At 42.9% G+C, this 15,335-nt stretch overlaps 3 protein-coding genes across 6 annotated transcripts in view; 2 read left to right on the top strand and 1 right to left on the bottom strand.

The window, feature by feature from the left end:
* The first annotated feature begins 28 nt into the window (after window positions 1-28).
* Window positions 29-3,877, top strand: pqbp1 (polyglutamine binding protein 1). The gene is made up of 7 exons (XM_027012212.3): window positions 29-150; window positions 518-584; window positions 709-820; window positions 1,382-1,482; window positions 1,687-1,860; window positions 2,493-2,562; window positions 2,856-3,877. Exons 2-7 carry the CDS (start codon window positions 518-520, stop codon window positions 3,022-3,024), a joined length of 693 nt encoding a protein of 230 aa, XP_026868013.2. The 5' UTR covers window positions 29-150; the 3' UTR covers window positions 3,025-3,877.
* Window positions 3,878-4,577: 700 nt separating this feature from the next.
* gpkow (G patch domain and KOW motifs) lies at window positions 4,578-10,814 on the bottom strand. The gene is made up of 11 exons (XM_027012189.3): window positions 10,615-10,814; window positions 10,199-10,368; window positions 9,445-9,584; window positions 7,901-8,007; window positions 7,323-7,530; window positions 7,076-7,208; window positions 6,213-6,399; window positions 5,827-5,950; window positions 5,483-5,552; window positions 5,293-5,378; window positions 4,578-5,124 (listed from the first exon to the last, which is right to left on the bottom strand). Exons 1-11 carry the CDS (start codon window positions 10,794-10,796, stop codon window positions 4,999-5,001), a joined length of 1,533 nt encoding a protein of 510 aa, XP_026867990.2. The 5' UTR covers window positions 10,797-10,814; the 3' UTR covers window positions 4,578-4,998.
* A 1,233-nt stretch (window positions 10,815-12,047) lies between these two features.
* The window catches only part of magixb (MAGI family member, X-linked b), a 60,669-nt gene continuing 57,381 nt past the window's right edge, over window positions 12,048-15,335 (top strand). The window contains exon 1 of one of the 4 annotated variants that reach the window (XM_081703497.1): window positions 12,048-12,322. Coding sequence is in view for 3 of the 4 variants with exons in the window: in XM_081703496.1 (XP_081559622.1) it covers window positions 12,791-12,873 (83 nt within the window). In the remaining variant the exon portion in view is untranslated. Of the gene's footprint in view, window positions 12,323-12,436; window positions 12,874-15,335 lie in introns of those variants that run through there. The other 3 variants (XM_081703496.1, XM_081703495.1, XM_081703498.1) reach the window with 3 other exon arrangements.

Raw genomic sequence — 15,335 nt, 5'->3', positions numbered from 1 at the left:
AATTGTAATTGTCACACGTCCGACGTGAAATTTGAACAGTGACTATTGAAAACCTTGAGGAAACCACAAGGACGTGACGTCAATTTTCTGTGCCGTGTGAAGGCGTTTGTTTTACTGGAGCGAGACGTTAGACGTGTCCTCAATATAAAGGTAATTTCGTCGTTACTTCATATGTTGGCACATAATTTATTCATTGCAGTTGAAACATTCACGTGAATGTTTCGTTCTGTTGGTTGCACTACGTCAGGTTTTGCTGATGTAACTCGTTAAAAAGCAATACATTTGGGCTAGCTAGCTACCGCTAGCCTAGGTTACCGGTTAGCTAACTCATGGTTAACTGAAAATCCGTGGTAACGTTAGCTAGCTTCGAAAGGTGCAGAGTTAGCCAACTGGCTTATCAACAAAACCGGTATTTCGTTAACGAAATACCGGTTTTGTTGATAATCAGCTAGCTAGGTTAGTGAAGTACGGACTGTCTGGAACATATCGGGAATAAAACTTCCCAATTTATCCCCAGATGCCTCTGCCTCCAGCTCTCCTGGCTCGTCTAGCCAAGAGAGGAATCGTTAAACAGTCGGACCATGGTAAGGTTTTAACGTTAACTTGGCATCGTTAAAACCATTATGTTTCGTAATTTGGTTAGCTATATTACATTGTATTTTCACCCATGACCAACTGATTTATTTGTCTGATTCTGACTGTCGAAAGAAACCGAAGAGGAAATCATCGCTGAAGACTATGACGACAACAACGTAGATTACGAAGCCACAAGGCTTGAAAATTTACCGAACAACTGGTACAAAGTATTTGACCCCAACTGGTAAGCAGTGCAGCAGACTTATTTGTATTGCTGTATTTGTAAAATGTTCTTATTCTCTATATATATATATATATATATATATATATATATATATATATATATATATAAAACTCATTCATGGAATGCTCAGGGATTTAAGAACAACTCATTAAAGCACTCAAGTATTTATGTGAGCAACAATCAAGTTGTAATAGCAATCGCAACAGACTTGAAGTTCTTATCCAAGTTTTAAAGCAGTGTAAAGCTGTTTGCTGTTGTTTCATTAAAATCTTATTCATATAAGTGACTCAGATGAAACATTTTATTGTTAGATAATGCCATTGATTCAAACCCTGTTGACAAGTTGTGTGGCTTAGGTGGGGTGATAAAGTTTAACTGGAGGAGTTTGGGTCGTTTCATAACTCCGTTAAATTGTGCACCTGGACTTGTCTGAGCAAACGGCTCCGTAAAATGTTACACAGAACTCTGATTGACCAGGGAGAGGTGTTTTAGCCAGCTTAATTTCTGTATAGGTTTGTTTTGGATTTCTAGTGACACACGGTCCTTTCTGTTTTTCTGCAGTGGTCTTCCATACTACTGGAATGTGGAGACAGACCTGGTGTCCTGGCTGTCCCCCAATGACCCTACAGCCATCATTACTAAGGCTGTTAAGAAGCAGAGAGGTATAAAATTAAAGCAAGAAGTGAATGAATGTAAGCTCCATGTTTAAAAAGAAAAAAGAAAGAAAACAATGAGAAGTTCTACCAGTTCTACCAACGAGAAGTCTTCTGCTCCTCAAATTTGACTTGTTGAATGGCCTTAAACTTCATGAATGTTTTAGGTGTTGCTGTGCTGATGTGATATGTTGTAACGTTTGCTGTTCTTAGTGGAGATCATAGATGACAGGGGGGATGTCCACCACGAGAAGATGGACAGAGAGCGGGAGCGTGACAGGGAGCGGGAGAGAGACCGGGACCGGGACAATGGACGTGACGGTGGACGGGACCGAGACCGACGAATGAGGAGAGAGGACATGGGCCCATACAACAAATCAAAGCGAGGTAATCTGTGTGATGGATTGCTAAACCGTCTGACAATGAATGAATGCTAGAGAGATCTGGTAGCATTATGCAAATCATCCTGTTTGAATCCTGATAAATTCAACCTATGATTGGATCTGTTTGCATAGTAAATTTAAAGGAGCAATTAGTCCTTTTACTGACAAATTCTCTCTCTCTCTCTCTCTCTCTCTCTCTCTCTCTCTCTCTCTCTCTCTCTCTCTCTATATATATATATATATATATATATATATATATATATATATATATATATATATATATATATATATATAATTTTTTTTTAAAATTATTATTATTTTTTTTATTTAATCATATTTTATAAAGTACCATTCATCTGAATAACAAACTTTCTTTGTGGTCCTCAAATAAACAAGTTTATGCTCAATAGAGCGTATCCCCCACAATGGAGGTGGCCGTGATTTAAAAATACATTTAGTACAAGAATATGAAACATTTCAGGCCACTGTGTGTCAGTATAATGACTGTTTCATAATGTGAAGAATCACTGGAAAAATGAATGCTAATTTAAATTCCTACATTTAATTCTGCTATAGCCTAAGAATCATAAACATTGACAGAATTCAGATCAAATGTTTCTCTTACTGTTCATATAGGTGGAAGCCGGAAGCAGCAGCAGGAGGAGATGGATCCTATGGATCCCAGTGCGTATTCAGACGCTCCGAGGTAACCACCAAATTGACCTCTCTTCTGTTTATTCTCCCCTTTGCTTTAATTAACCTTTTACAAAACACTCTCCTGCTCTATTTTGTTTCTGTAATGTTGTAGTGACATTACAGTAGATTATTGAGAAATATGAAGCCATCCCATTGTTTTGGAGTCTGTATGTGCCCATCCCTGGATAACTGCTAAATGTTTATTTGCTTGACTGAGGAAGGTTAAAGCTCACTGGAGACGATCGCACTCGGGTGTGGTACATGTAACCCCCTGTTGAATGTCGTGCTGGTGGTTTTTTGCAGGGGTTCATGGTCCACTGGCCTGCCCAAGCGGAACGAGGCCAAAACAGGGGCAGACACCACAGCAGCGGGGCCCCTCTTTCAGCAGAGGCCATACCCAAGCCCCGGAGCCGTGCTCAGGGCCAACGCTGAGCACACCAGGCGCCTGGAAGAGAAGGACGAAGACGACTGAACAGGAATGCAGTGCCCATAGAGCCTTCATCACCACCTAAGGAGTGATGACCATTAATAACATGCGGGAGTAGGAAAACCACATGCGCAATTACAGTGACCATGGCTCAGGTCTGGTTGAACAGTGCACCTCACCCTTGTGTGTGCTGATGGAGCCGCCAGATGGTGTTTGGAACACATTTCGGTGAATAAACAAGACAGATGTTTTTCCTACCTGGTACCCTTGTGGCCCCATTTTGTTTTAAAACCATTTGCCATGCACAGGAAAAAAGCAACAGGTGAGTAGTGTCATTGTCTTTCAGCATGGCAGCAAGAGCAAAGAAGGACAAAGTCCTTGATTGATTAGATTTGGGTCAGAGGTCAAATCTGCAGGAAAGTAGGTCTCTGGGTAGAGGGTTTGTGGCTGCTGGTCCACACTCTTTATGCCTGTAGTCATCTGTTGGCCTTGCCTAAGAGCATCCACTTAATTTAGACTTGTTGATTTAAATTTTGTGTATCAGATGAGATTTAAACCCCTGGGTTAGGTTAGAAAAGATTACTGTCATTATTTAAAGGACTGAATGAAACCAATCTAGTATGATGCTTTGCAGTGGTTCAATTTTTTAAAAAAGGTTCTATGGGCTTTTTGCTGTCTAGTAAGGTTCTACACTTTTAATGGCAACTATCCCCATGCCCTCTGACCGAGTCTTTTGTATGCCAGTTTGATATTTGTAAATATGCCCGTGTATTATAGATTGTGTAGCCTGGAGTCATTGGAGTGCTTTTTTTTAACTGAACCAATTGAAAGACACCAGTGTAAAATGTAAATGCTTAATTTCTTGGCAAATTAAATCAGTTTGTTTACGTAAAGTCCATGCAATGTCTACGTGCTTTATTTTTTATGATTCTTATCTTTATAGTCAGGAATAGCTGAAAGAGCTTCATAACCACTTTGGCAGTTTCTGAATTTACTCAGAAATAATGCTGTTGCTTTTATTCCCAATACTTTGAAAGCAGGAAAAATACATACATCTTTGCAGAAGTAGTAAAAACGGTGTAGTGCGCAAGGCTTCCAGAGAAAAAGGATATTTTGGACAAAGGTCCTTCATCAGCTGTGCAGCTGTGGGCTTTAAAAATTCAACCATGATTCAAGGACAAAATATACACTCGTTATAAAATTGTAGGTTACAGTAAAGTATGCCTGAAATTTATTTGAAACAGCTTCTCAGAAATACTAAATGGTCTTAAGTTAACTTATTCCTCAGAGATACTATGCAACACTCTATGCTCATAAATTGTAGTGCTATGATAAAGCAGGGAATTGCTGAGGGACCATCAAATGTACTCTCACGTTGGCCTATGTCTTTAGTTCGTTCCCAGCAGTTTAAAATCCAGGAATCAAGGTGTAATACCCCAACTCTGTGTATGCAACAACTACAATACCAGGCTTTTGAAAGGAAAGAAATTCCTTCTGTAGGTTTAATTGACCTTTGTAGTAAATTGTGGCTTTAAATACATTATTTAAAAGAAAATCTAAAGTTAAAGTATCGTAGAAGAATTTCGAACTTAAACATGTCCTGCTTCTTTTTGATGAACAAGAAGATTTTTATTATAAAAATGACCCAATGTTGCAGTGATTCTTACAGCACATATACAAAACCTACCACAAACAGCTCATTTTCCACATCAAAATGAAGTGTGAACAATATTGTAGAGGTGGCAGGTGAAGAATGACCCAATCGTGCCTTTTCCGTAGAGCAAGACTGGACAGTTCAGCTCACAGGAAATGTGGCCTTAAAAACATAGGGCTCGTCCCAGAGACCCGAAGGACGATTCCAGTTCCAGTCAATTGTGACCCAAGCTAAGTATGAAGTAATGCACCTGGATGAATACAATGTTGTGGGTGCAGGGATCCAGTGGATGTTGACCAGTGCCGGTCGTGTCCATTGCTGGTCCAAGCGATTCCTTCCCACCGTCAAACGTGTTCTATGGTTCTTCAGCTGTCTCCGCCCACGTAATGACAGATGGAGTCATAATCCAGGGTGAAGACCCGTTCCTCATAACGGTCCAGCTCCACCATAGCTCGACACTTCTCCTTATCACGCTTCAGTATACGACCCACCTGCCCCCCAAACGCGCACGTGCACACATTAGAAAAATAAAAACACCGTAACCTTTTGCACCATCTTTGTGTCTTTATAGGACCTTTAAACATTTGCATTTACTAATATGTTCAAGAAGGGTCAGTTAAGGAGTTAAATAGTGATTTGTGAACAGGATGTTCACGTACCTGTCCTCGGTGTTCACCAAGCACCACCATAACGGAGTCAGTGTCGCCTTTGGGCACAATGGTCTCCAACATGGCCTGTCTCACATCTGACAGGGAAACACAGGAAACAGACCTCTCAAGTGTGAGCTGCTCCACGTCACCTACAAATGCTTCCACCGCACAGTGAAACATGCCGACTCATCCTGCTTACCGTCGAGCAGCCGGCCCTCATCTGTACGGCACACGCAGATATCAGGGGTGAGCACGTCCTCGACCCTCATCTGAGTGGAACAGACCAGTCGGGGTTAATCACACAACTGTCGGCCCTCGTCAGCTAGAGACCGGTTTCTAAACGTGACACTGGATCTGGGGAACCCAGGGGAGACCCGAAGAATAAAAATGTCACACAACCGGTAAAGCGTCGTTTAGTAAGGCCCAGCTTAACTGTCAAGCTTAAATATCAAGCTCAGCGCAGTAATAATGGCCCAGTGCGCCCAGAAAATCCAGCTTCAGCAGTTATGCTACAAAGACGGGACGAAGAGGGTGGAACGGTACCTTGGAGTTGTAGTATTTGCCTCCTTTGAAAGCTTTGTCTATGAAGCGCACACGGAGGTCCCTCTGGAGCCAGGAGAGGGCAGAGGGAGAAGCGCGGTACTCCTTCACAGGCGGCGGCTTCTCTCTAAAGCGGAGACCAAGACAGACTTCGGCATATCGCTCGGCTAGAAAGCCCTGTCAGTTTATTTTATTCATTAATTACAGCAAACGCTTTAGGGACGAACCAATTTCCAGCAGACGCCTGCCTGTCGGACAGCGGGAGAGGTGGCTCGTTACGGGCTATTCTCAGCGGAAGGTTTATTTGAACACATTCTGCTGGTTTTGTTGTATTTACCGTCGTAGCTCATGTGTAGACGCTCGTTACTGCCGTGGTAGGTGGCACTTACCCGTCAGCACTGCTATCCTGCTGCTTTCTCTTTCTTTGTCCATGCTCGCGTGCCGAAGGACGGTCTTTGGCCCGCTCGTCCCTGCCATCCAGCCTCGCCTCCGGCTCCTCTCGACGACGCGCTTTCTCTCGCTCGCTCTCCTTTTCTCGCTCTCTCTCCTTCTCCTTGTGTGCTTTGCTAAGGCGACCTGGGAGGAAACGTGTAACAGAGTGCCATTTTGATGACTCGCGTATTCATACACGGGATGCTCACATTATTCTTCCCCAATCAACTTTTTACATAATCATGTGAAATGTTACAATGTAGTGTTAAGCCCATCGTTTTAGTAGGATACAGATTGCATGTCTATACCCCCCCCCCCCCCAACACTGTTAGCTCTGAGAAGGTGTCACAAAAAACTACAATGACTCTCAGGATGCAGGAGCAAGTAGATGTGACTCTCCATGGTGTAAAGAAGAAAGAAAACAGAAACCAAAAATGACTTCCCAAACTGAACTGAAACTAATAAACCAAGAAACCAACCCCCCCACTACTGCTCAGCACCATTTCTCAACTCTGATATGGCTCTTAACTGGGTGCATGCATGCTTTGTGTATGTGTGTGTGTGTGTGTGTTCCACAACACCTTGCTGTTGATTACAGGAAATAACAGGTGACGTGATTCTGCTTTGGGTGCAAACAGTAAGAGCTTAAGAGCTGTCTTAACACCACCCTTCACAGAACCACCAGTTCTGTGACCTGCATTGCACGCTGACCTTGCTTCTCTGTCTTATTCACATCTCCTTAGAACACTCTAGAACAAAACATCTCCATCTACTCTGCTTGGGTTCAGCGGCTCCGTTTTACTGGTAAAGGTGGACTCACTGAGGTCTTTACTGTACTTGTCATACTCCTTCTGGGGGATGAGGCGGACGGCATGCTGGCTGATGGTCACGGCCTTCCCCCCAATGGCGAGCTTCACCACGACCCTGGCGTTGTCTGCGTCCACGCCTTCTATCTGGAGCCCGCATGGAAGCAAGTCTTAGACTACAGCATAAGCTGTTCTGGTAGGCCAACAACGCTGAGATATGAATGTGGTAACACTGGTGCATTTGCGGATAACCTTTCTCACCTTCGCGTAGAGTTCTTTGTGGGCCCCAGACTGGATCAGCACGCAGCCTCCGGGCCCCATCACGAGAGCCTCCTCCTCTTTTCCCCTCTCGTCCCCAGGCTTGGGGGGCCGTTTGGGCCTCGTGGGCTCCAGGTCCTTAATGGCAGAACGGTCGGCCCCAAGACCCAGGCCTTTGGGCCTCAGCTGGTGCTCTATAGGCTTAACGTCCCTGTGAGAGGCAAAGTCATCAGTCTGAGCTGTAATAATAACAATAATAATAAAAATAATGTTAGATTATATACCACCTTTCACAAAAACCCAAGGAAGGAAACACTGGAAAGTATAACCTACTGCAGAACAGTTATGCAGTACCTTGCAATGCATGTGCCACTGCCTCTATTGCAGTGCAAACGAAACACAGAGAAAGGCGTCTTGGAGCAATGACTTGGACAAGGGTAGAGAGGAGGGGAGAGACACGGGGAGAGAGAGATGTGCAGAGAGGGAAGAAGGAAGGGAGAGGTCGACACGACAAAAAAGAAAGGGACAACTGTAGAACTCGGGTAGGAGAGAGAGCGAGGCCGAGCGAGAGCAGGACTTACTGTTTGAATGTGCGGCCGATGCCTTCTCCTTCCTTCCAACCCATCCCCTTCAGCATGGCCAGGCCGTAAGCCTCCACGGGCACTCGCTCATAGTCAGCCTCTGTGGACTAATGCAGAGGAACCCATCACTCACACACAAACCTATTCTTAGCCCGATTCTGCAGCTCACCGAACATGATCCTATATCTCTGAGGAGCTTACTCTCATTTACACAGTCAAAACCTGATTGTCACTCAGCATGGAGTATGCTCACAGTTACACACGCGCATGCGTGCGCGTGCACACACACATGCTGAAACACTCTAATTCTGAACACACCACCACCTGCAGTCAAGGTGATAATTAGCTGCTGTAGCTACTGCTTGCATTTGCCTCCATGCATAAAGTTTTGGTTCCCCTAACAGCTTTCCACTGCACAGGTGCGAGGGCAGCACTGCTGCACCCACTACTTTCATCCAAGTAAATAGAGTATTGGGATTCTGGATATTATGAGAGTCGGAGGGAGAACCACAGAGAGTGAAAGAAAGAGTGAGTGAGTGAGCGAGAGAGAGAGAGAGAGAGAGAGAGAGTGCAGAGTAAGCACAGTGGACCTGTCAGAGGACGGCATCACCACTCATTTCATTAAGACACACCCTTTTAGTCAGAACACATGCATACATAGGGACACACACACACACACACACACACAAGCTGTGTTTGAGTGTGCCACATGCATCTCGATTTTGAGGTTTCAGTGGCCTGTGCTGACGCAGCCATATGCAGATGAGAAGAGTGGACCAGGCAGGGTCTGCTGCAGGCCCACAACACACACACACCCCAGCAACATTATAGACGGAGACGCCACTTCATTCACAGTCAACCACCTGACAGAAGGAGCGGCACAAGTGAAGAGCTACAGAACTGCTCCATTCAGAGCACCTCTCAATGCGCACACCTCGCCTGAGACTTCCACAGTCTTAGCATTTATACCGTGACTGTAGAATAACACTAAAACTAGTTCATTCTATTTAAAACCAGCAATAATTTGCAATGACAGAGTTATTTTGGGAAGAAAATGTTAATAAAGTCTTTTTTTTTTATACTTTTTTTTAAGCGTTTCCATCTACATCATCACTTGTGCTTGAAGGTGAACCTGTAGAACTGAAGATGCAAACGCCCTCTGAAAACCAGAGACTACACACACACACACACACACACACACACACACACACACACACAGCCTCCAAACCTCATAGACCTTAGGCCTAGCACATAGCATAAGGTTTATCTACAGAATCATGGGGTAGTCGTGCTTTATAGATCAGCAAGCATACCTGAAAGCTGTGTGTTACTGTGTTCATTTGAGAACTCAAAAAAAACAAACAACACTTGGGCATCTGGCATTCTCTGGACCTTGTATTTGAAGTAAACACACACACAAGCACAACATGACTTTCCTCGACTGAATGTCTGCAGTGTCAAGCTTCGAGTTGGACATTACAACCCACCTTCCACAACACCCGACACATCCGTTCCTCCCTTTCACACCCTTTCTCCTGACTCACCGACTCAGGCCTGAGGTCCACTCGGACGCGTTCCCCATCCTCGAAGCCCTGTGGTACCTGGTTCTGCATAACCAGGGGGATGGCGAGGCTTGGGTCGGTCTGAGGGCCATTCAGCCATCTTTCCTGCTGCTTCCGAGACTCTGAGGTACAAGAGAACGAACATTCCGGTAACATTAGTCATTCTAATTAGCTTTATTTCATTACATTATGAACATAAAAAGTAGATTATGGTACCCTAATACTTTATTAGTTTGTCTGTGATTGTTAAATAACTAATATTATAGCTTGTAACATTGGAAGAAACGTTTATGTTAAATCTGAGCAATATAACTTTGTGTTAACTTTAACACTATAATATTGCCAAGCAGAACACAGTTGCGTTAAGAAACCTATTACATTTTTAGCCATATCTGTGCGCTAAACTTTGAAACAACCTGTAGACCAGCTTGACTGAGAAATTTGTGTTCACCTACACTAATATAACAGAGGAGAATTCACGGGAGTAAGCAAACTAAAATACAAATCTCATGGGCTTATTTATAAGTCAGTGATGACTTCTTTTAACAGATTTCAGAAAACATCTGCAAAGAGGTGAAAAAAGAACATAACCTCTTCACAAGTACAGTAAAGTTTTTGTTAATACCTTCCATAAGTAACTTGCACTGAGCCATTTCAGGAATATATACTGACCTACACGTTTACATATCTTGATTATGTTCCATTACACACCGATACATAAAGTATTCATCCCCACCTTCTAGGAGCTCTTTCACAGCCTGAGACTCCACAGAATCCTGATCCTGAGAGCCAGAGTTTCTTTGGTCTCCTTCTGTGACACGTTGGGTAGCTTCTTCTTGCCTGTACCAGCGGTTCTTTTGAATCAGTGGAATGATGATCTCCTTTGGCTTGTCTACTGGCTTGGTACTACACAAGGTTGAACGGCAAAGGAATCGCAAGACGTTAAAAGAAGTGGTTAGCTAGCTAGCAGCATAACCAGCTAACCAACTGCTAGCACAATATGAAAACTGTTTTCTCACTTTGCAGAAGAGCACAATAGGTTTTTTTGGTGTGTGAAATCAGTGACGTACAAAGCTATATGACCTAGGTTTGGTTCATCACGTCAAAATAGGTTAGTGACAAACTAACACGCTAGCTATCTGATAGCATTACCTTTTCAATTCCTTCCCCTCGACTTCAATTAAGTAATCTCGCTCTTCCGTCTTGCCAGTCTTGGCCTTATTCAATGTTTTACTAAAACTGAAAGAAACAGGACCAGATTTCTTTTCTCCATCATGTGTGTTTAATGACTTTCGATTATCCCCGCGCTCTTGCTGTGGCTCCGGCGACGCCATGTTTGGTTTGTGTGGGTGTGGGCGTGTGTATATGGCGCGGAAGATTGGGTAAATTCTGGTTAATGTAGTTTTATTAGAGAGTTATTCCTGATAGTAGATGAACAAACACAATACATTTCCCAGAATGCAATTCACTGTGTATGTTCCACTTCAGATCACAGATTAACCACGGGTCGATACAGAAAATCCACCCCAGCGAAAAAGTGATACGGCAACTGATAAGAAAATAACGCAGGGCAAGATACGTTTGTAATATTCCTCTGAAATAAACCATGGTTTATTTTACTAAGAAAAACTTGCTTAGTATTTCTTTCATTTGGATTAACGCGGTTTCTTAATTTATATAATCGTATTTGGATATTTGGACCATTCTTCTTGCGTTAAACGTTACATACAGACTGTTTTATTAGGATGCAAATACAAAACTAGTCATTTGAACAAAGTCTGTACAGGCATCGTGCACGACAGATTTAAATTTTGTTGCTAGAATAGCATGAGTTATCTTGCTTTATTCGTTTGATCTGTGGTGAAAGCCCCCTAGTCAAGTCACTTAGCTAACCATATATCTTACAGTGTGAAGTGCACAGTGGCTCATGAGTACACGGGCGTGTGGAAGTAAACATTTAATATGACATTTGACATAACAGCATGGCAATAGGACAAGGCTTGTAAGAGCAATAATGTATTAACTTAAAGTAGTGCACATTATTGATTTGAATAATGCTAGTAAATACGAATTATTTTACGTTCACATAATAAAGTAATAAGGAAAAATCGGGTTAGATGTATTTATGATTTGTGATCAGCCTGTGGGGTGGGAACTCAAGGTTAAATTCAGCCCAGGACCAATTTAACGACATCTAGGCTTACATGACAGTTGATTTATAATTTTCTCATCTCATAAAATGTGACATTGAAACACATGTAGCTGAACATATCCGCCCTTGGGAGATTTGGAAATATTTCCACGTTTGCTCAAACAAACTGTGCCAAAATGTTAAAAATTTTAATCTGATAGGCTACAACTGTTCAATTAAAACGCAGTTTAACTTGAATTTCCCACAAGTTACTACTCCGCCTAACGAGTCTCACATTTCTTTTGCCAACCGTTTTTTTCTCCCTGATCCGTGTAGCGCAACGATTTTAACGAAACTGGCAAAGTACCTGACGCGCTTACACTTAGGGGCGGTTCTTCTCCTTTATGTCTTTCCCTCCCCTTATCACCCATCGCTTATTCTTGTTATTGTTTTGTTTCCTCTTTGCCTCTGTCTGGGGATATTCCACCATGCGGTTGTAAGATCAGATTTTGTCCAGTGTCACAGATCCCCCGCAGCACGCCTTGGCTACTGTACTGCTATGAGACCCACCGGACGTCCGTGACACCATTCCCGAGTTTGAAATCAATACTGTCGCCGTGATCTGCTTATTGAGTGCTGTGCCAGCCTTAGCGTAATGTACATCTAAATTAAAGAAACCCAACCAGTGTAAAAGGGGGAACCATGCTGTGGAGGAACGGAAAACTGAAGGTAAGGTTCAAGCTTTACTAGAATAACCCAGCTTTGATTAAAAGTGCATTTGTAGCAGTCACTCGATATCCTGCTGTTACAATAATGTAAATTAAAAAAAAAAACCTGTAGGTTTCAGTGTGCTCGTTCCGGTGTCTTAAAGGTATATGACTGCCTCCGTATGCCTCGACCCCGTTGTCCGTTTTATTTTTTTTGTCCTGTCGTAGATCATCATTGGTCCCGTGCTCAGCTGGGCAACATCTCTCGAGTTGCAACAGTGACCAAATAACGCGTCTGGCGTGCGCATCGCAGCTGCGCTTGCTATTTCCTAGGTACACAGACACGAAATACGATACGAGTTGCACGTTGTTTAAAAGTTAAGCTATCAAGGAATATTTAAAATAATTAGCATTTATTGATTTCTTCTGGGCAACATTTTATCGTCTTCATCTTTGAACGTTTGGGTCAGGTCTACTTTTCGCTGACTCAATGTATATAGACGCCTTTAAACGGATTATTTGTGAACGACTGAACTGTTTGAAAAGGATGTGTGTGTGTCAACGACAATACGGGTGAGTATTTTCTACAAATATTGTGTGAATCAGGCAGCGTGTGTGACAACGAATGAGGGTTGGAGAAACGGCAGGAGTTAAGCAGTTAACAGATATGTTGTGCGTGGCCAAAGTATCCAAATACTTAAACTATCACAAATAATTTAACTTTCAATCACTTTAAAACATAGTTAAAACAATTTCAGTCATTTTTTTGTGTGTAATTACTCGTTTAATTATGGGCAAATAATAGCAGTAATGCAAATTAGATTATTTGCTATTTTAAAACATAATGTGAAACTCATGTCAGCGTTTCTATATATGACACGTGACCTAGGCTTTTTATAGTTTAAAAACACATTTTACATGACATTACGGGTGTTTTTAGATAAACTGGTAGTTGTGGTGACATGTCTATAAATGTGTTACTACTATCATAACTTCAGCTAAGCGTCAGCTAAATGCCATAAATGTAAATGTAAATGTACTACTATCATAACTTAAATGCGATTTCTGATATAAGTTCTCATAGGTCTTTGAAATCCACTTGCAAGTAAATAGTTCCTTATGTTTCCACATCACTTGGTAAGTCATGCGAGGAGGGTTTGTTTGTGTGTGAAACACACATATAAACATTTGTATTACTGTAATCACTACTGATGCCTTAAGGGACCCGTGAACTTAGGACAACTTTATTCTTCCTTACGTGTGACATTTGCATAATGTTTTTCTGCGCATGTGTTGTGTGTGTGTGTGTGTGTGTGTGTGTGCTCACATACAGGGTGTGTCCCAGCCTGTACTGAATTGATGACTGCTGTGACCCTGAATTTACTGGCATTTCCTTAGGCTAAGGGAGCAGTCAAGGTTACTGTACTGTTATGAATCATTCATTAAGTATCAGAGTGAGAGAAACAGAGATAGATAGAGGTTGAGAAAGAATGGAAGGAGAGATTTGCTCTGTTTCAAGTCCTAAGACAAAGTCATAGCCATCTTTAATTACAGTGTTTTATGCGGTGTGTGTGTGTGTGTGTGTATGTGTGTGTGTGTGTGTGTGTGTGTGTGTGTGTGTGTGTGTGTGTGTGTGTGCGTGGTCATCCATTTATATTTCTAATTTGCTCCTTGCCATTCCCTGGTCCTCTCAATCTCCAATATCCACAATACAAACTTCTGACTAATTACTTCTAAAGCCTCTTATTGTAGTGCACTGGCTGGTTCTCAGTGTGATCTTCATTTGGGCTAATATGATTGCTTGCAGTCTGCTAAAGAGACCATCCAGATGCCTGCTTTAGTTCACGCTATGGAGCCCATGTGTTGTGACTGCTTGTTAATTGGCTGATTATATGCAGAAAGCACACCTCACCTTTATACATATTCAAGGATACGTGCTGAAGATGTGATAGGGAGGGCGGGAGAGAAAGATGGTCAGATAGTGAACTGTTTACCCTTGACAGAGTAGGGCAGAGATCCACTGACAATTCTCCATCTGTGGTTCTCACTGGATTTTCCATGTTATTACTGTTGGAGTCTGTCTCTTTTATTCAAGAGCATTGTTCTCTGTTCTGGTGTGGTCTACACAGAGATCGCTTTCAAAACCTGTGTTTGGACCCATAGGAGAGGCGGCAGACCATGAGCTCCAATACCCACTTGCTAAATGTAAACAAATATGGCACAGTTGTCAGAGAATTGATGAATTCCCTTACTGCTTCAGTCAACAATGATAAATGTACCTGCATGAAAGCAATCAACGTGGCACATCGTCCGAACTATGTCTGCTGAAGCAATTCATTGAACTGAAGCAACATATAGCCATTATATCGTTCATCGTCTTCCAAAACTTTAATCCCCTGGTCAGTATCTTTACTGTTCTCCATCTTTCTTCATTATTCCAATCAAATGAGCCCAGGCAGTGTTGAAGCTTGGAAGGATAAACTGCAGAAATAAATATAAATCAGAGTGGTGATGGATTGCACGGGCTGGACAGATATTTATAACCCCGTGTGAGGGAAGTGTTTTCCTGTAAAATTGTTGCGGGCTGAAAGAGCCACATGCAGCCTTGAGCTGGAGACTAGTGTGCTGGCCCATGAGAAGGGGGGGGGGGGGGATATCAATATCAGGACGAGGGAGGGTGTAAGGGAGAGGACAGACGACGTGGTGGAGCGAGGCAGAAGCAAAGAGGGTGGAAAAGACAAGAGGTGAAGAAGTGTTCAGGAGAGGAAGGTGGGTGAAAGAGAGGAGGGGAAAGACAGAGGGAGATGAAGAGAAACCGAGAGACAGAGGGCAGAAGGGAGAAAGATAGAGAGGGGGAGAGCAGGAGGAATGCAGAAAGGGTCACCTTCAGAGATGGGGACTGATTCAGCAGATTCTCCCTCCCACTTGTGTTACCGCACTGTGACTTAGCAAAGCGTGCTGGGCGCTCACGCACCAATACTCTCTCACCCTGCCTCATCCCTCCATATCCCGCCGTCCGTCACTTGGCAGCCCCC

The sequence above is a fragment of the Electrophorus electricus genome, chromosome 20 (assembly GCF_041902795.1).
Source record: "Electrophorus electricus isolate QZ-2024a chromosome 20, ASM4190279v1, whole genome shotgun sequence".
Classification (NCBI taxonomy): Eukaryota; Metazoa; Chordata; class Actinopteri; order Gymnotiformes; family Gymnotidae; genus Electrophorus; species Electrophorus electricus.
The sequence above is the reverse complement of the archived record's forward strand: the minus strand, read 5'-3'. Positions and strand labels throughout refer to the sequence as shown.

Excerpts from the sequence above, each read along its gene's own strand:
- pqbp1 (XM_027012212.3), top strand. The coding sequence starts at position 518 with ATGCCTCTGCCTCCAGCTCTCCTGGCTCGTCTAGCCAAGAGAGGAATC. Across the intron at positions 1,483-1,686 it reads GGCTGTTAAGAAGCAGAGAG|TGGAGATCATAGATGACAGG; the intron begins GTATAAAATTAA and ends TGCTGTTCTTAG. Across the intron at positions 2,563-2,855 it reads GCGTATTCAGACGCTCCGAG|GGGTTCATGGTCCACTGGCC; the intron begins GTAACCACCAAA and ends GGTTTTTTGCAG.
- gpkow (XM_027012189.3), bottom strand. The coding sequence starts at position 10,796 with ATGGCGTCGCCGGAGCCACAGCAAGAGCGCGGGGATAATCGAAAGTCA. Across the intron at positions 10,369-10,614 it reads GAGGGGAAGGAATTGAAAAG|TACCAAGCCAGTAGACAAGC; the intron begins GTAATGCTATCA and ends AACCTTGTGTAG. Across the intron at positions 8,008-9,444 it reads TGGACCTCAGGCCTGAGTCG|TCCACAGAGGCTGACTATGA; the intron begins GTGAGTCAGGAG and ends CCTCTGCATTAG.